Source organism: Alexandromys fortis, unplaced genomic scaffold (assembly GCF_014885135.2).
Source record: "Alexandromys fortis isolate MF-2015 unplaced genomic scaffold, M_Fortis_MF-2015_v1.1 scaffold_6, whole genome shotgun sequence".
In the NCBI taxonomy this organism is placed as follows: domain Eukaryota; kingdom Metazoa; phylum Chordata; class Mammalia; order Rodentia; family Cricetidae; genus Alexandromys; species Alexandromys fortis.
Window position 1 is genome coordinate 8,220,712 of NW_026067902.1, and position 19,355 is coordinate 8,240,066.

Below are 19,355 nucleotides of genomic sequence, written 5' to 3' on the forward strand. Positions count from 1 at the left end.
ACCAGACTAGTCCACAGGTTGACCCGCGTACGACCGTGCAGAAACCTCCCAGATCAAGAGGGCGGGGCGGGGCGAGCCGCGCGGCCATTGGCCAAGGCGCGGGGAGGAGCTAGGGAGGGGCGGGATCGGAAACTGCCATTGGCTAGGGTCTGGACAGGATGGAAGTAAGGTCGCTGGTTGGGCAGGAAGGTCCTGAGCCGAGGAGGGCCAGCCCGGTCGTGGAGGCCTTTGGATGCGCCCCTAGTTCGTGAGCCGCTGCTCTAGCTGCTAGTGCTCCGTAGACCTTGCTTGGGGGCCGTTCTGGTTCCCTGCAGAGGCATGAACGAGCAGATTATTCTCTCCTTGCTTGGTCTAGAGCAGTTTCCACGGGAAGTCCAGAAGCCCAGAAAACTGGCGCTTTTGGATTCTGTCCCACCTCCTCAAGCAAAGCAACTCTCCTTTTTAGTCAGGTGCTGGAGGAGCGAGGGTTACCAGTGCCTGGCACGCTGTAAAGGTGCGCTGTCACGCAAATGTCACAGGGGCGTGAGTGCCTAGCCAGGCGACTCGAGTAGGGACCGTGGGAATATGATGCAGCAAAAGACTTTGAGCTATGAACCCATGTCTGGCACCTTACAACCGCTTTTGACTCCAGCACCAGGGTGACCCGACACCTCTGGCACCTGTACTCACGGCACACCTAGCCAGGTAATTAAAGCTAAGATTAAAATCTTTTTAAAAATTACATCCACTAGAAAAGGTTCTAGTGTCTTTATTCTTAATAAGCAAATTATGAAACCAATTCAAATGTGCATCCGTAAAACGAATGGGCAGACTGTGACCAGTACACAGCAGTGAGAGGTCACAGCTTCTCAATGCACATAACAGGGGTAGGCTCTCACATAGTGGAGTGGGTGGCGTGGCTAAACGGTGCTCAGCTAACAGAGACAACATAATGCATGCGTTCTGCTTCCAGTCACACGTTTCAACAAGAAGTAAAAACTAATGTCCTTCAACAGAAGTCATGTTAGTTACCGCGGCACGCCTGGAGGATAGAAATGCCCTGTAGTTCGGCTGTGGGTGCTGAGTGCACAGCTTGAGCATACGTGAAAATGTGTCAGCGGGGCTGGTGAGATGGCTCAACAGGTAGAGGCACTTGCTGCCACGCTTGAGAATCTGAAGGAAGGAGAATCAGTTCCCAAAAGCATTGGCATCTATCGCCCCCCACAAATGTAAAACATGAAAAAATTTGAAAACTGCATCAATGGCATACTTAATGTTACACTTTACTGTCTAGCACAGATTCGAAAGAGAAGCCCAAGGGATTCCGTGGGAAATCACTACTGCTGCCAAACAGAATTAGTTATGTGACAAAGATTCTAGAACTCTGAGATTTTATTACTGCTTGGCTTATTTAGGGTTCCTATTGCTATGAAGAGATACTAATATCATGGCAGTTTTCTTGAGGGCTGGCTCACAGTTCAGAGGTTTAGTCCATTAGCCTCACGGTGGGAAGGATGGCAGAGTGCAGGCAAACATGGTGCTGCAGGAAGGCTGAGCTCTTTCTACATCTGGATCCTCAGGCAGCAGGCAGGGAGAGTGAGGCACTGGGCCTAGGTTGAGCTCCTGAAACTCAAAGTAACCCCTGGTGACACACTTCCTCCAATAAGGCCACATCTCCTAATAGTGCCACTCCCTGGGAGCCTATGGGGGCCATTTCCATTCAAACCACCACACAGTTGTTGGTAGTTGTGTAGATAGTTCACAACTTTCAGCATATACAAATCACACTTAAGTTTGACCCCTGGGACCAGCCTAGTGTAAGAACTCCCGAAAGCTTTCTTCTGATCTTCACAACTGTCTGTCCCCTTGACTACAAAATAAATTTGAAAATGTAAAAAGCAATTTTTTTTAAAAAGTGAGTATTGGTGATTTAGTCTTGCTGCAAACAACCAGGACCTCTATGGTGATATCTTGTTTGTGCGCTAACAAATAAAGCTTACCCAAAGATCAGAGGGCAGAGCTGGTCACTAGGATAGGCAGTGGTGGCACACATTTTTACTCCCAGAATTTGAGAGGTGGCAGCAGGAAGATTAGGAGTCCAAGGTCACACCGGTTAACAGGGGTTTCACCAGTCTAAAAGAGAAACAGAGCTCACACCTTTGATCCCAGCACTTGGGAGGTGGAGAAAGGAAGTAATATGGCTGGGCGGAGAGAGGAGGCAGGAGCTCAGCCCCTTTGGTCTGAGAATTTGGTAGAGATAAGAAGTCTCTCTAGTGGCTTGCTCTTTTGTTTTTCTGATCTTTCAGTATTTATCCCATATCTGGTTCCAGGTTTTTATTATTAAGACCAATTAGAATTCACCATACAGAGCTTTTACTTAATTCTTGCAAAAAGAGCATCAGGCCTGTGAGAACTGGCTTCTAATTGTGGTTATAGTTAGCCCTGTCCTTTCTGGACTTTGAAGGGCATTGGAACAATCCAGCTTCGGGGCCTGCGTGGTTCCCAATTACGTGTCAACAGCTCTTAAAAATGCCTTTGGCATTCTGAGCCCCTCTGGCCACATTCCAAATGTGAACTTCATCTGGGTATAGATAAAGAACATTTCTCTCTTAGAAAATTCTACTGGAAAGCACTGGTATGCAGAATAACTTAAAAAATGTTGAGGTCGCTGGGCGGTGGTGGCGCATGCCTTTAATCCCAGCACTCTGGAGGCAGAGGCAGGCGGATCTCTGTGAGTTCGAGACCAGCCTGGTCTACAGAGCTAGTTCCAGGACAGGCTCCAAAGCCACAGAGAAACCCTGTCTCGAAAAACAAAAAAAAAAAAAAAAAAAAAAAGTTGAGGTCATGTGATACAATCTATGACCCCAGCACTTAGGAGGCTGAGGTAGAGGCAAGAACATGTGACGTTTGAAGTCAATTTGGCTACACAGCAAGACCTTGTCTCAAAAAATAAAGTGGGTGGTGGGGGATAATGTGAAAGTCATGAAAGTTAGGGAAAGATCGGAGAGAACTATTCCAGACTAAAGGAGACCAGAGCGGTGCCATCCTAGGTTGGGTCCCGAAACAGAGAAAGGACAGTAGTGGGACAAAGGTGAGATCTGCACTAAGCTCTATCATGTTTTACTCTTCTGTGCTGACTGATGCCCTGCAGCTGGACAAGAGGCACTTGTGTTACTTGGAAACTGTAAATCTGAAATTCTTTCAAAATTATAAAGTAAGATAAAATGAACTGGTTATTCGCATTACTCTGTCTTATTGCTTGTTATATCCCCTATTCCATAGCCACAATTCACTGTTGTCCATGTCAGGGCTCCAAGGAGACTGTGTCCACTTTCCCGAGAGAGCAGGGGTTAGGCCCAGAGACAGTGACAGGGGGCATCAAAAAGGGCAGCATCCACACCCTTCAGCCCTGCAGGAACTCTTCTAGACCAAAAGTAAAATTATCCCTGCCTTTACAACTTCATACCAAATAAAGTTTTCATTTAAATGATGACTTTATTTATTTATTTATTTATTGATTTTTCGAGGCAGGGTTTTTCCATGTAGCCCTGGCTGTCCTGGAAACTCGTTCTTGTAGACCAGGCTGGCCTCAAACTCACAGAGATCTCCCTGTCTCTGCCTCTAGAGTGTTGGGATTAGAGGCGTGTGCCACCATTGTTTGGTTCATTTACTATTATTTTTTAAACACAGTGTGGCCCAGGTATGAGCTGTGGTGGAAAAGCATGGCCCTTGGTAACTTAAATTCTAACACCCCACTACAGCTAGATCTTTTATAGTTAAAAGGCAAATGGGGAGACATTCCTTATGCCCAGGTTTCCTTCTCCTTTAAGGGACAACACCAACTTCTACAAATACTACAAACTGGATCACAATTCAGAACATTTATTCCTATGGGCAAGTCTGCTTTAGCACTTATATACTTGATATCAATTCAAAGTTCATGGGGCGGGGGCTAGAGCAATGGCTCAGTGGTTAAGAGTACTGACTGCTCTTCTAGAAGACTCTAGTACAATTCCCAGCACCTACATGGTTTATCATAACCGTCGGTGACTCTAGTTCCAGGGGGGTCCCATACTCTCTTCTGACCTCTGTGGGTACCAGGCATACAAGTAGTGTACAGATATACATGCAGGTATCTACCTATACTCATAAAACAAAAATTAACATCTTTTCTTATGGGCTGTGGAGGAATGAAGCTAAATAAACTGGATCTTATAGTACAGAGATTATGAGAGGATTTTAAACTTTAAAATGTTAGATGACAGCCTTTAAAAAAAATTCCCCCTCTGGTGGGTGGTGGCCTTTCCGTCTTCCTAAATGCTTACCCGTCACTTATAGAGCGCAGGTAAGGTGACCTCAAAACAGCTGCCTCAACACAAGAGCCACCCCAGCTTGATACCTCACGGAAGCTGCATTGTGGAGCCCCCCTCAGCCCCCTTCCACTTCTTATATCCCAAGATCACTTGTGGCTGGGGTGGGGGGGTGGAGAGGAGGTAATGGTTGCAGCCCAACCCCCACCCCCTGCCTGCCCATCATCCAGCTAGCTCCATTATCTTTAACACAGACCTGGCTACTCTTTCATTCTGTTCAATTAGCTGCAGGGTTAAGTGGGTGAAGGTAAGCTCTACTCCAAGATGCCGATCATATTATGCAAAGAGCTTTTCTCTGGTCACGCCTCTCCCAGGTTCCAGCTTCCTATCATGGGGCCATCCATGCCCTCAGTCCCCTTGCTACCTCTTGCTCTGGAGCCCTTCCCTCGGTGTCAGGTGTTCAGCTCAGGAAATAGAAGTTACTCTGGATGTTTCATGATGAAAGGGCTGAAACATAATTTATCTTCATTGAATCACATCAATCAATTAATGTATGTGAGTGTGTGTGTCACGAATGCACCCCACAGTACATGTGTGGAACTCAGAGGATAACCTCAGGTGTCATCTTCACCTTCTACCTTGTTTGGTGGCAGGGCCTCTCTTTGCAGCTGTAAGCTCCAGGCTATCTGGAATGAGCAGGGCGGAAGTAGCAAACACCTTTGATCCCAGCAGAGGCAGAGGAATCTCTGTGTGTTCAAGGCCAGCCTGGTCTATAGATGGAGTTCCAGGACAGCCAAGGCTATCCAAAGAAACCTTGTCTCAAAAAAAAAAAATAATAATAAATAAAAAACCTGGAATGTTCAAAAAAAAAAAAAAGGGAGAGGGGGTCTCACATAGCTCAGGCTATTTTTTTTTATGATTTATTTATCTTTATGTGCATTGGTGTGAAGGTGTCAGATCCCCTGGAACTGGATTTTCAGACAGTTGTGAGCTGCCATGTGGGTGCTGGGAATTGAACCCTGGGCCTCTGGAAGAGCAATCAGTGCTCTTAACCGCGAAGCCATTTCTCCAGCCCCAGCCCAGGCTATTTTGATATTTAAAAATTGATATTTACAAACTTGCTATATAACAAAGGATGACCTTGAATATTTCTCTTGTAAGGTTTTCCTTGTGTGTGTGTGTGCATGTGTGTGTGCATGTGTGTGTGTGTGTGTGTGTGTGTGTGCTTGCTCATGAATTCAGTGTATCCATGGAGATTGTAAGCTAGGACACAGTAAGAAACCACAGAAATGACCACTCCTCCATGGTTTGGGAGGTTTTTTTTTTTATTGTAAATATGAAAGAGAGAGAAGCCAGAAGCATCTGGAAGAGTCCAGAGCAGAGAGAAAAAGACAGTCTTACTGGACTATCTCCTGGGAGCAGAGAAAATAGGAGGGAGAAGCAAGAGAAGACGATAGTGTGTGGGTGTGGGTGTGGGTGTGGGGTGACCTTGGCACGACAAGCAAGCAGAGCCTGGGAAGGGGAGTAGCTGTAATCTGGAGCCTCCTGGGAGCTAGCGGAGTGGGGTAGCCGCGGGAGAGGTGAGAAGAACCAGAAGGGAGTGGGGTAGCCGCGGGAGAGGTGAGAAGAACCAGAAGGCTGGTGTGGGGGTTGATATTCCTAAGAGGTGCCTGTTGCTAGAGACTGAGGGAGCCTAGAGGTTAGCTTTGGACTTTGGTATGTAACCACAGGTATATGGCAAAGGAACTGGCCCAGAAACCCATTTCACAGGTTCCTGAGGAATGCTGGCTGTAGATTTTGATCTATCTGCCATAAATCCTTCTATAGTCCAGCTTGAGCTGAACCTAGACTATCATTTTGGACCAAATCAGGGGCCAGCCCTTTCAGGAGTGCTTGGAGTCTTCCCCTTTGGACACGTGGGAGAGTTCTTTCCCTCCACCATGTGGGTCCAAGGGATCAAACTCAGGCCATCAGGCTTGACAGCAGTGCCTTTCCCAGCCTAGCATCTGTGGCCCCCACCTTGAGTTTCGGATTGTCCTGCTTCCACCGGCTGCATGCTGAAGTTACCAGTGTGCTAACGCCATCTCACTCCCCCCACTCTCTGCCATTCAATCCATTTTCTGATTCCATCACTGTTAAGGATTTGAATGTAAATTTCCCCCTCAGGCTTACGTTTTGAACTCGTGAACCCCAGTCAATGAACGGTGCTATTTTGGGAAGTTCTGGAAACTTCAGATGTGGAGCCTAGCTGGCGGAAGCAGGTCCCTGCAAAGCGTGCTTCTGGAGGTTGCACCGGTCCTTTTGGTTCATTTCAACTGAGCAGGGAGATGAGAGACGGTTTGGTTCAAGAAAGAGGAAGCAAAGGCTCACACCCAGCTTGTTATGAGGGTCCTGGGATCCAAACTCAGGTCCTTACTGTTTTACAGGCTCGCTCCTTCCCACTGGGCCATCTCTCATGCTCTCATTCCTTCTGTTCCTCGGCTCTTACTGGAACATTTGGGCTCCTCCGGGTTTGGATGGGTAGGAGCAGAGCTGCCATGACCATCCACAAGGAAGTCTTTCTGTGGGATTACACGCTCATTTCCCTTGAGTAAACTGCCCGACCGACAGAGGCTAAGCTATATTTAGCTTTATCAGCAGTTTCCAGACTTCTCCAAAGAGACGGCATCGCAGCCCGCAGCAGTGCAGTGTGAGAGTCAGTTGATGCAGTCTGGTCCACTTCCTTACCAACACTTGTCACAGTCTTGGTGCTCTGGTCGAGGAGTTTAATGCACAAATTCAGTTGACTGTGGAACTGTGAGAGTCAGGGCGCTGCCCCTGGAGGGGACCCAAGCGCACATTATTGCAGTGGGATTCACCTGTAGCTCCCCCCGCCCCCCCCCCCCCCCGGCGCGCACTGGAAAAGCTGAGGCAGGGAGAGCACAGGGTTAAGTGAATCTGAACTACATAGTATGACCTTGTCTCAAAAGTAATAGTAACAGCCGGGCGGTGGTGGCGCACGCCTTTAATCCCAGCACTCGGGAGGCAGAGGCAGGCGGATCTCTGTGAGTTCGAGACCAGCCTGGTCTACAAGAGCTAGTACCAGGACAGCCTCCAAAACCACAGAGAAACCCTGTCTCGAAAAACCAAAAAAAAAAAAAAAAAAAATAGTAACAGCCTTTCCGGCGGTGATGACCTCCCTATGAGAACATGCCTCTCGCAAAGGATCTCCTTCATCCCTCTCCAGAGGAGGAAAAGAGGAAACACAAGAAAAAGCACCTGGTGCAGAGCCCCAATTCCTACTTTATGGATGTGAAGTGCCCAGGATGCTATAAAATCACCACGGTCTTTAGCCATGCACAGACGGTAGTCCTGTGTGTCAGCTGCTCCACTTGTCCTCTGTCAGCCTACAGGCGGGAAAGCAAGACTGACAGAAGGATGCTCCTTCAGGAGGAAGTAGCACTGAAAAGCACCAGATTCGAGATGAGTGGGAACCATCCCAATAAACACATTTTGGATAAAAAAAAAAAAAAAAAAAAAAAACAACTTGAGCTGGACGGTGGTGGCGCCTTTAATCCCAACACTCGGGAGGCAGAGGCAGGTGGATCTTTGTGATTTCGAGGCCAGCCTGGTCTACAAGAGCTAGTTCCAGGACAGGCTCCAAAACCACAGAGAAACCCTGTCTCGAAAAACAAAACAAAACAAAAACAACAACAAAAAAAGAGCTAGTTCCAGGACAGGCTCCAAAACTACAGAGAAACCCTCTCTCGAAAAACCAAAAACCAAACTAAACCAAAACAAAACCCCTTGGGGCTGGAGAGAGGGCTCAGTGGTTAAGAGCTCTGGCTGCTCTCCCAGAGGATCCGGGTTCAGTTCTCAGCACCCACATGGCAGCTCACAACTGTCTGTAACTCCGTTCCACAGAGGCAAAATACCAATGTACATGAATATATATATATAAAAAAACCTTTTAAAGTTAATGGTTAAAAGAAAACAAAACAACCCAAACCTCATGAAAACCGTGGTCAAAAGCGGAGACGGCTGCAGCCATCCCCATTCACAGGGCTCTGAGAAGCCTCTCCGGTGCTGAAGAGGCAAGAACGCTGGGAGCCGATGTAGACCCTAGCGTCATTGTTGTCACGTGACAGCAGGAAGCCGTCCTCTATCCCTCAAATAGTTCACGTGCATCTAATAATTGACTCCCTTCGTATTTACAGCTCCCGCTACCAAGACGTCTGGAGGTGGGATAGTTCTTTGTACCCGGCCCTTCTCCCTGGAAGAAGGTGGGGGGGGGGCAGCTGTGTTAGTTGCACCTCTTCCTTCATTCAGTGGTTTGTTTGGTGATATGGGGCTGACCTTCCTGCGGCAGCTCTGCTCTTACTTGGTGTTGCCTGATGCCATTCCTGGGGAGACACGAACTTTAGCCCCATTATTCACCCCAGTTAGGGAGTCTACGGCAGTCTAGACTTTAGACTCCAAAGTAAGGATCCCACTTAGATCCAAGGTGGTAGTAAACCAGTAAGTTTTATTGAGGTTATTTACAGGAAAGAACTCAAAAGCAGCTACATCACCAAAGTGCTCCCAGCATGAGTGACAGCTCAGGAGAGCTAGGGAAATGGAGCACACTGCAGTGTGCAGTCAGCTCGGCAGGCTGGAGACTCTCTTCGAGGCAGTTTATGAGGTCTGAACCTCTTCTGGGCAGCTGTGTTAATAAATGGTCCTTACTGCTTATATACGCTTTGGGAGGAAAGAGCCCAGTGAGTCCGGTCAGTTTCGGGGACTTCCTGAAGACTTTGAGTTGTTTACTTGACAGCGTCTCTTCAGGATGGAGCATTTTCATCTCGTCTTAGTATATCCTGTGTCTTTTAAATTGTTTTTTTTTTTTTTTTAATGAGTGTCTTGCTTGCATGTATGTCTATGAGCAATGTGCCTGCCTGGTGCCTGAAGAGGCCAAAAACGGGTGTTGGATCTTCTGGAACTGGAATTATGGCCGGTTGTGAACTGCCATGTGGGTTCTGGGAATTGAACCTGGGTCCTCTTAAAAAAAAAAGCCAGGGCTCCTAATCTCTGAGTCATCTTTCCAGATCCAACATCTCCAGCCTGAACAAGCTTCTGTCTAACACTGACTGTTTTATCTTAGAGGAGACCACTACACAATGCTTGGGCTCACTTACACCTGAAGGACTCTAGCAGGCTCAAGCAAGGCAAACATGGCTCTCGGGCTTTGCCCTTCCCCCATTTCCTCTGCCTTGTAAAAACCATTAGATTACATTCTCAAAGCTATTCACCACGGTCTATTCCCTTATTTGGCCACATCCTCCCCCTACCAACGTTCAGCTACCAAAGTATTGAAGTCCAGCAATCAAAAGCCCCCTTTCGGCTCACCTAATTAACATGCCCAACTAAAATGAACCAACTCATCCTAACACAGGGCTTCCCCTTCTACCTTTATAAACTTCCATTTGCCTACCGGCCACACCTGTCTCCCCTCCATCCAGAGGCAGTCCTTAGTCCCTTTGGGGGCAAATATTCCCCATCTCTTGTTCCTTTCCCCTTCTCCCTCATTCTCCATCTCCCATGTTGGTCTCTTATTCCCTGCCCCCTGTCCGTCTGGGACAAGTAAATCTCCTTTGTGCTGGGCTTGGGCATCTGTGCTGATAGCGATATCAGTCCTCTTTTCAGTCAGTCATCTCTTCCCTTAGGAGCTGACAGTCTCTGATGGACTCAGCTGGGACGACTCTTTGTTTGCAATAGTTATTTATTATTGTGGGAGGGGTGCACATACCAGAGAGAGGGGGGAGAGAAGGTCAAAGGAAACTGTAGTTTGGGTCAGTTTTCTCCTTTCATCTTTACGTGGGTTAAAGAGAGTGAAGCTAGTAGGTCCTAGGGTTTGTGCAGCCTTACCACCGTGCCATCACACCAGCCCAGGGATGGTTCTTTTCACTTCACGTAGCTTCTTACCCTTCATCAGCCTGAACCACACACTTTTCATAGCAGAAAGCAAAATGTCCATGAGACCTTGACTCTAAACTGGCAAAATGTCATTTCTGCCACATTGTACTGGGCCGATGCAAGTAAGGAGGCTAGCCCAGACACACTAAGGACAGAAACTCTCCACCCTCTCAAGGGGTGATGCCAGGCCACATTGTCTGGTGCGATAAAGCATGGGGTGGAAAAGTACGGAAATCTCTAAGGACCGCCTACAGCACCCACATCCCTCCTCCCCCACAGACTCAGCGGCAAACCTTGAGTCTTTGGGTTTTCTTTGCTTCCTTTCTTTCCTTTTTTTTTTTTTTTTTTTAAAAAAAAAAAAAAAAAAACAGGTTCTCTCTGTAGGTCTGTTGTTTTAGAACTTGTGTATAGACCAGGCTGGCCTTGAACTCAGAAATCCACTTGCCTCTGCCTCCCAAGAATTAGGATTAAAGGTGTGAATTACCCCATTGACATTTGGGTTTTCTTGTCTGTGAAAACAAAAAAAAAAAAAAAGTCCACACTAACTAGTGTCTTGGCCCTCTCACCTCCTCCCTCCCCTAAGGTCCCTCTAGCTGAGGGCTTCCCTCCCCGGCTACTCTTTCTTATAACCCTGCTATCCTCACTATGTTCTCTCTGTATGGCTCCTGCTTGGCTCACTAAGTTTCCTCTAGTCTCTGTCCCCTGCTATTCTTTCTCTCACAGAGAGCCCTACCATGTCCAGTCTACTTCTTTCTCTCTCTGATCTGGACTCTTCTAGATGTTTCTGGTTGTTCTCTAGCTCATCTGCAATAACAACGTTCTCCTTAACCATGGAGTGGTCATATCATCAGTTTGTACAATGTGGTGATTGATGTATGCCTGTTACCCCACACTGGGAGGTGGAAGATGGGGTTTGAGGCCACCCTGGGGTGCTGACCAGGGACAGGTACTGTGACTGTGTTCCCCATTGCCCTTGGAGGTCTTTGCACAGACTCTTTATTTTTAATTATGCCTGACTGTGAGGGTTTTGTCTCTTTATCTTTGCTAACTTGCTGTTTGTGAACCCAGGAAACTGCCCTTCTGTGCTTACCTCTGTGTGTGTCAGCTCTGGGTGAGCCTCTCTGAGGCTCAAGTTTGCTCTGCCTCCCAGCGCTTTGTTCTTATCACGTAGACGTCCAAGACCACAGGAAATGGAGGATTGCAAAGGCTTTTAATGTCATTTTCAGTCCAGCAAGGGTTGATTCCCAAGCAATGCCCAAATGCCATCCCTCTCCAGCCACAGGTGAAATCTTTGCTGCTCCAAATGCTCATGGCTCAAGCTGACAAGGCCAGGCTGAAACTGCTTTGACCTTGCCACCATAAATCGGGTGGCCGTTCCTGAGAGAGAGGAGTTCTGGCCCCCTTTTCACCTGTTTTCCCTCAGGACAGAACCCATAGGTGTGTACTATCATCCAGTTCTAGCTCTAGCCTCATCTGGAGCACTCACTGGAAGAAAGAACTCGCTTTCCTGGGAACAGGACCCTTGGAGAGAGAAATCCCTGCATGGAGCTAGGAGTATAGCTCAGTGGGAGGACTCCTGGCAAGCATAAAACAGCCCTTGTTCTGTATTCAGTACTGAAGGAGAAAAGGTTGGCACATGGTGAAATTTCAGAGTTCCCAGCCCCAAGGATTCCCTTTTTGTCTCAAATGATAACACTCTACAAATAGAAACTGTCACCAGGTTTGTTTCACTCTGCTCTCTGTCCGGTTTCTTACACTCTCTACTACATTAATTTGAAAGAGACATGCAGCGCACAGTATAGATCGATGATCACAGTAAAGAGAATTTAACAAACCAAAGCACTCTCAAGGCAGAGTGGGCAATGAACGGAGGGACCACTGCTTAGACTGACATTACAAGATGGACTTTTTTTTTTAAAAAATATTTATTTATTATGTATACAATATTCTGTCTGCGTGTATGCCTGCAGGCCAGAAGAGGGCACCAGATCTCATTACAGATGGTTGTAAGCCACCATGTGGTTGCTGGGAATTGAACTCAGGACCTTTGGAAGAGCAGGCAATGCTCTTAACCACTGAGCCATCTCTCCAGCCCCCTACAAGATGGACTTTATATTAGTTCTTAAAGTGTTTAGGGCACAAGGAGAGAGGCCCATCCTCTATGTCCACCAAGCCCATGGATATTTATCTAGCTACATAAAAGAAACAACATGGTGTATATATTCGAGTGTTCATTATCACTTTGAGATCAGGTCTTGCTATGCAACCATACTACTCAGCAACCTACCCCCAAAGCCCGTACTCACACAGTTTTCTGAGGGACTACAGGTTGATTTTAAGGCCTGACCACAGCCCTCAAAAAACAACTTTTAAATTAAGATAGTATGTGTGTGCGATGTGTGCATGTGGGTGCCAGGAAGTACTCTGAAGATCAGAGGACAATCTTGGGTGTCCGTCCTTGCCTTCTACCTTGTTGTTTGCCACTGTGTACACCATGAGAGCTAGCCCACAGCTTTGTCCTGTCTCTGCCTCCTTTTTGACTATAGAAGCACTGGAATTACAGATGTGGGCCACTGAGCCTGGCTTTACATGGTTCTGGGACTCAAGCTAGTCATGTTTGCACTTTAGTGTTTGGACCCAGTGAACCCTCTCCCCAGCCCTGAACTTTAAAAGAAGAAAGTGACACCTGAGAGTTGTTGGGAGGCAGTGGCCCCACGTAGAGACCAGGAATGATTAAAACCTCCTTGGAAGAACAGTTGGGAACTCTGGAGAATCAAAGTGCTGGAATTTGCCTCTCAGATCACTTAGGATCTTGGCCATAAGTGAGATACTGGTATATGGCAGACTTTTCAGAGGTAGTTAAAGTAATCCAGTTATCTGAATTCAGAGCTCATTGCTGCTGGATACTTTTGATGCCAGTGAACAGAGGCAAGAACTGAATCTTGGGGCTGGAAAGATGCCTCAGCAGTAAAGAGCACATTCTGCTCGTTCAGAGGACCTGGGTTTGGTTCCCAGTGACCACATGGCAGCTCCCAACCATCTGTAACTCTAGTTCCAGGGGTTCAGGTGCCCTCTTCTGACCCCTGGGGAACTGCACACATAGACATGGTACACACACACACACAAATTATGCATAAAATAAACTTAAAAAAGAAAAGAGTGAATCGTTAAACTGCATTCTATTCTGAGAGGCTCAGTCTGAGAAGACAGAGGATTATCATTCTCCAAGTCTGTCTTCCCCTTTAGCAGGCTGATTATATAGGAAGGGAAACAAAAACAATCACTCCAAGTCCAGTCTGGTCTCACTCAAGTGGTTGGGCTTGGATCTGAGTTCTGCTTTTCCTTCTCCCTGTGTGTGGAATACAGGAGGTGTTCACTTACACCAAGGTTACAAAGTCTTGCATTCATCCTGAGACACCAATACTTCAGGTTAGCTCAGAACAAACCAGTAGATGGGTATGTGAACACTTTCCACCCATGACATTCAAATACGCGCTTAGAATTTAGAGTGTGGATATAAAGCACCCCTAGCTGTCATCTACAGCAGAGCTTCCTGTGAGGTCATGACTGGCTCCTGTCTGCTCCTCAGCTTACTGTACGGCCACCTCTCTTCTCTCCCTGTCTATGTCCCCAGCACTGAATTGCCACCCACCATGAGGTTGTCACCAGAGCCAAGCTGAGGCCAGTACCATACTTTAACTTCAAAACTGGGATTAAATAAACCTCTTTTCTTTATAAATGTACCCAGCCTAAGGTATTTCATTATAGTGTTTGAAAACTGAAAAATACAAGGATTCTATAACCATCAATTGTGAGATTTTGTTGTTCTGTTGTTCTGTATATCTCTGTCTTCCTAAATGTTCATTAGTAGTCAGCTATAACCAAAATGCACATGCTTGTTTTTGTGAGTGAGCATCAGTGGAAACAGCACGTGTTACATGCTTAGAGAGAAAAGTGGAAAGAAGAGTAACATGTTCTGAGAGCCAAGTGAAACCGATAACACGATAGAACTAGAATCAGAAATAAGAGAAACCATGTTTTGTAGACTCAAATGTTCCAAGAGAGCCTATTTCTTTTCTTCTCTCTTCCTTCCTTCCTTCCTTCCTTCCTTCCTTCCTTCCTTCCTTCCTTCCTTCCTTCCTTTTTTTTTTTTTTTTTTTTTTTCCCGAGACAGGGTTTCTCTGTAGTTTTGAAGCCTGTCCTAAAACTAGTTCTTGTAGACCAGGCTGAACTTGAACTCACAGAGATCTGCCTGCCTCTGCCTCCCGAGTGCAGGGATTAAAGGCATATGCCACCACCACCCAGCTGCTGGAGTGGTAGTGGATACTGGCACCCCACTGCAAAGAGAGGAGGGAGCTGAAGAAGCTGCATTTGAATACCATGAGAGCCAACCACCTTGGATGGATGATTTGGACTGCCAATATGGCAGAGACCTGGATACAGTTGAACCTTATTTTGTAGCCTGCAGGTTCCCTCCTTAGTTAAACTAAACTGCTTCCTTGCAGAACTGCTCTATGGTTCCTTCCTCATTGTACGCAAATGATCCATCTTCCAAAAGTAACTTTCCTTTTTTTGAGTTTTCTGCTATCTGCCACAATTAGGGTAAGGGAAGATTAACAACAGGAGATTCACCTGCTGTGCAGCTGGACTATCTGAATGGAACAATGAAACACAATAGCTACTTAACAACCCAAGTTGGGAAAACATTTCTGAAATAAAAAAGGGCTTCGTTTTACTTTGGAAAAAATACATCACGTACTGGAGAGATGGCTCAGCTGATACAAGTGCCTGCCAGGAAGCTTGACGGCCTGAGCTGGATCCATAGTACAAGGACAGTCTCACAGCGCAAGGACAGTCCCACAGCAGAAGGACAGTCCCACAGCGGAAGGACAGTCCCATAGTGCAAGGACAGTCCCACAGCGCAAGGACAGTCCCACAGTGCAAGGACAGAACTGCCCTCCAGTCTCTGCTTCTCAGAGACTGACCAACCACCACACAATCAACTACCCGTGACACATACTACAGCAAAAAGCAAGTACCATCATCCAAAGAAAGCACAAAGAAGCAATTGAGGAGGAGGAACCGAGGTCTTAAAAGGAAGCCTCGTAGGATGCTTGAACAAGTAGTAGGGCAAGGAGGTCAGGGATCACTCAGGCGGATGCTCATGCACAGGAGGGCACTGCATCCATCAGGTGCACAAAAAGAGAGAACAAAGTTAGACAGCCAATATCTTTAATTCAAAGTAAGGTATCACCTGGCCCAGACACCTGGCACTTGCTGGCCAGCAGACAAGAAAAGCTGCTGTGCACTTGGCTTGCCTGGCAGATATAGGCTCAGCACATATGGAGCCTCAGAATCCCCCTGCTCTGAACTGTGGTGGGGCCGGATGCAGAACAGGTCTTGTTGCAAATATCCTTGATGATGTGCAAAGGCAGGGGCCAGGATTTGCCAGGGTACCATCCCAGCTCCCCCACCTTGAAGGGAGTCTCAGAGACTCCTTTTGTGCTGGGGTTATAGAGAAAGTGAACTAAAGTCTTGGCAGGCATTACATGGCTCCAGCACAGGCAGCTGGGAGGGCTGGAAGTCAAGGGCTAGCATGGTGAACACCGCAGAGTGTCACATGCAGCGACAGGTTCAGGATGTTCTGCAATTCCACTGAACTGGGAAGAGGCACAGCTAGCTTCCTCTGCCTTCTCTCCAGGCCCCCTCCTGCCAGCTTGTCTAATCATTTGTCCTGAGTGCAGTCACATATCAGACTAGGGAACAGCCTGGGCAAGAGGGAGATGCCAAACTTCTCCTTGAAGTATGTAATCTTTACCCTCCCTCTCTGTCCTTTCAAGAAGCCTCATTCTGGTGGGTGGTCAGCGGGGCCAAGCAGCACTGAATTCCTTCTCCAGGTCCTGGACAAACTGGTCATTGAGGAAAAGCAGCTGCCCATGTGGCAGGAAGCGGGCGAGGATTCCCTCAATGCGGTCAGCCCTCAACAAGAAGTTGTTACCTGGTGTCAGCAGCCGCAGGTGGTCAAGAAGGAGGCGGACCAGCAGCCGGAGTGTGCTCTCAGCCAGCAGCAAGTTCTCATGGGTATCCAGCACCAGGGCAAAGCCTAGTGAGAGCACACCCAGCCACACCACCGTCTGTGGCTCCTGGAAAGGGTCCCCGGCTCCCAGGTAGAAGGCTCCATGGGGGGCCTCATGCAGAGACACAGGCTCATCGGAGAACTGAGGCTGCGGGTCTGTGGAGGGACATCCAGATGCATGCTGCTGCAGCCGGCACAGTGACTCCACCTGCCTGGAAGAGGAGAGAGGAGTCAGGTCACCAAGGTGCCATCCCAGTCCCCCTCCCCCACGGACACTTCTGTCAACTTCCAATGTATCTGGGAGCTGGAATGTCTCATATCTTGGGTAAAGAAACTTAGGCTTAGAAAGCTTAAGTGATCCAGGGATGCGGAGCCAGGGAAATGTGACGAGACAGAAATCCAGGCTCCAGCCTGAATCACTTAACTCTGAACGGCCAAGAGAAGGCAGGATCTGAACACAGCTCCTTGGGCTGGGAAAAGGACTAGGGGTGAAGTCTTGTCTCACTCGCCTCACAGAAGCCTCTTCAACAGAGGCAAGTAAGTGATGGGAATAACAAAGTCGTCCAGCGTGGCTGGCTGACCTCTCAACCATTCACCCTTCTCCGAGTCCTACGCACCTCCTACGTGACTGTCAAGGCTGCCCCCACCGCTTCCTGAATCATCTTCTAGATCAGGCCCTTCACAGACTGGCTTTAAAGCCTTGCGTTTACCGGGTATGGTGGTGCATGCCTATAATTCTAGCATTGGGAGGAGGAGGCAGGGGGATCGGTTCATTCCAGCCTGGAATACACAGAGAAGTGGAGGGCAGCCTGAACCTGAAAATTAGGCTCTGTCTCAAAACAAATAACTCCAACAGGTCATTGCTTAGTTCTGTCTGTGCTGCAAGAGGTGAATCAGGTAGAGAATAAGGGGTTGGCAAAGAGCTGCCCAACTCACGTGTGTCTGGGAAGAAAGGTCCCAGTCTATCCACCTCCCTCATTCGATGCTTTCCAAAACGGCTCTGTGTCTCCGGCATTCAGCAGCCCTGAGCCTCTGCTAATCATCACGTTCTCGCTCTTAGGAAGACCTCCACTAGAAAGCATGTTTCGTGTGCACGAGTCCGCCTGCTTATACTCTAATCTCCATTTCTAGCCATGGTTTCGTTGCACAACCTCGGGCAGGTTAAGTTCCTTAGCCTCTGTATGTCAGCTAACTCTTCTGGAAAGTGAAGATAATGATACAGCCACCTCAGAGGACTATGAGGATTACGTAATAGACATGAAATTCCCAGAACCACCATAATGATAATCGCATTCTTTTTTTAGCTCTTTTTCATAGGAGTACATATACACAGTGGTGGGGACCAGGGGAAACATCATGACTCCTCGTCTTCCTTCACTGTCCAACTCCAGCATCCCTCATAATCAGCTCTGTGTCTGATGAAGCTTGGGGCGGGGCTGTGACATTACCTGGCCACGGCCAAAATCTGTTCCTTGCGCAAGAGCCTGTCCCTTTCTGCACCACATGGCCGTGGATCATCGGGTGACTTCTCAGCACCAAAGACACAGGAGTAGAGCACTCGGCAAAGGCCTGTTTCTTCCGAATTCGGGGCCCTCAAGGTGTGGATGAGGAAGGCATGGACCATGGCTCCAGGGTGGATGCTGCAGAGAAGCCAGAGACCTACGAGGGGAAAGTGAAACCCCTGCTAAGGAGGTCCTCTCGAGGAGGGTGTGGCCTGGGAGTGTGCCCAGAGAGTGTTGTGGTTGGACAATGATCACCTATCTACTTAGATATGCCTAGCCTCTGAATAATGTAATGCCTGGTCTGCATTGAGAACAAGGGTGGAGATGTCTCCTACAACACTAAACCCACTTCTGCAAAACTATCCGGAAATCTCCAAAAGCATCAAGGTCATGAGAGTACAGGAAAAACTGATGACCAGAGGCCACAGCTGAGTGCTCCTGGGACAAAACCAACCAGACTCCACAGTGTGCGCCATTAAGACAACTTAAGTGTGGAGTATGAGATGGGAGGGAGAGTTTGTTTTGTTTTGGTTTTTCGAGACAGGGTTTCTCTGCGTAGCTTTGTAGCCTGCCCTGGAACTCGCTCTGTAGACCGGGCTGCCTGACATGGCAGTCTTGATCGATGCCACTTGGTTTTGAATGGAGGAACGTGTCTTTGTAGAAACTGCACATGAAAATACCTCTAAATGCCGTATCTGCAACTGACTCTGATCAACGGGAAGAAAAAGGACAGAGCGAGTGTGGCAAACCTTTATCCAAAGGGCTTTATCTAGTTAACCAAAACTATTTCAAAAATAAGACATGTGACACATACCTGAAATCCCACTCGGGAGCTGGAAACAAGAGGATCAGGAATTCAAGTCAGCCACAGATATATGGGGAGTCCCTGGCTGCTCTGGACAACGTGAGACAGTGGCGACCCCGGGGTCGCAAGGCTGAGGGGGACACAGTAGTTAGTCCCGGTCAAGACTAAACAGATCAAGAACTGAAAGTTATCCGACAGGTAGGTTCGCAAACCCGCTTCAGGAAGGGAAGTCAGGTTTATAGGCCTTGACCTCTGGTCATCTTTCTGCCGCCAGCAGCGTACGTCATCAACCCCGGCCACCGTGCTCCCTCTTTCCCTGACGGCCTCATTGCGTCACTGCCTCGCGCGGGCAGCGGCGCGCTGGACTCTGGGGTTTGTAGTGCGGACTCAATCCTGGGTCTGTGGTCCGGTCGTGGGGCCCTAATTCCTGAGGGCGCGCAGGCTTCTGACTAGCCGATCCCCTCGACTGCGAGAGCGCCCTGGAGGGTTCAGGGGACGGGCGAGCTTCTCTGGAGGCGCTGGAAAGCCCCTGACTAGCTGCGGCCTGGCCACCGCTAGAGTGGCCGCCAGGGAGCGCTGTGGCTGCTGCGACAGAGCCAAACTTTCCAGGGAGGCCTGCGCACCGCTACCTCTAAGCTACTTGTGTGCGACCGAATTGCAGGAGCAGAGCCCTGCCAGTTGAAACGCACACCAGAAGGTGATGACTTTGGAAAGATACGAATATGCGAGCAGTTGTGAAGATTCTATATTGT

The 19,355-nt window shown here is 48.1% G+C and overlaps 1 protein-coding gene and 1 pseudogene across 3 annotated transcripts; one reads left to right on the plus strand and one right to left on the minus strand.

The window, feature by feature from the left end:
• Window positions 1-29: 29 nt before the first annotated feature.
• Ap5s1 (adaptor related protein complex 5 subunit sigma 1) lies at window positions 30-18,895 on the minus strand. Of its 3 annotated transcripts, none has more exons than XM_050133103.1 (4): window positions 18,613-18,895; window positions 17,745-17,955; window positions 16,219-16,508; window positions 30-308 (listed from the first exon to the last, which is right to left on the minus strand). In XM_050133103.1, exons 2-4 carry the CDS (start codon window positions 17,918-17,920, stop codon window positions 268-270), a joined length of 507 nt encoding a protein of 168 aa, XP_049989060.1. In that variant the 5' UTR covers window positions 17,921-17,955; window positions 18,613-18,895; the 3' UTR covers window positions 30-267. The 3 variants fall into 3 exon arrangements, with proteins under 3 accessions (XP_049989060.1, XP_049989066.1, XP_049989049.1); XM_050133109.1 differs by lacking the exon at window positions 30-308 and adding an exon at window positions 6,850-7,041; XM_050133092.1 differs by lacking the exon at window positions 30-308 and having other exon boundaries at window positions 14,317-16,508.
• On the plus strand, window positions 7,162-10,565 carry LOC126495525 (40S ribosomal protein S27-like; annotated as a pseudogene).
• Window positions 18,896-19,355: the final 460 nt, after the last annotated feature.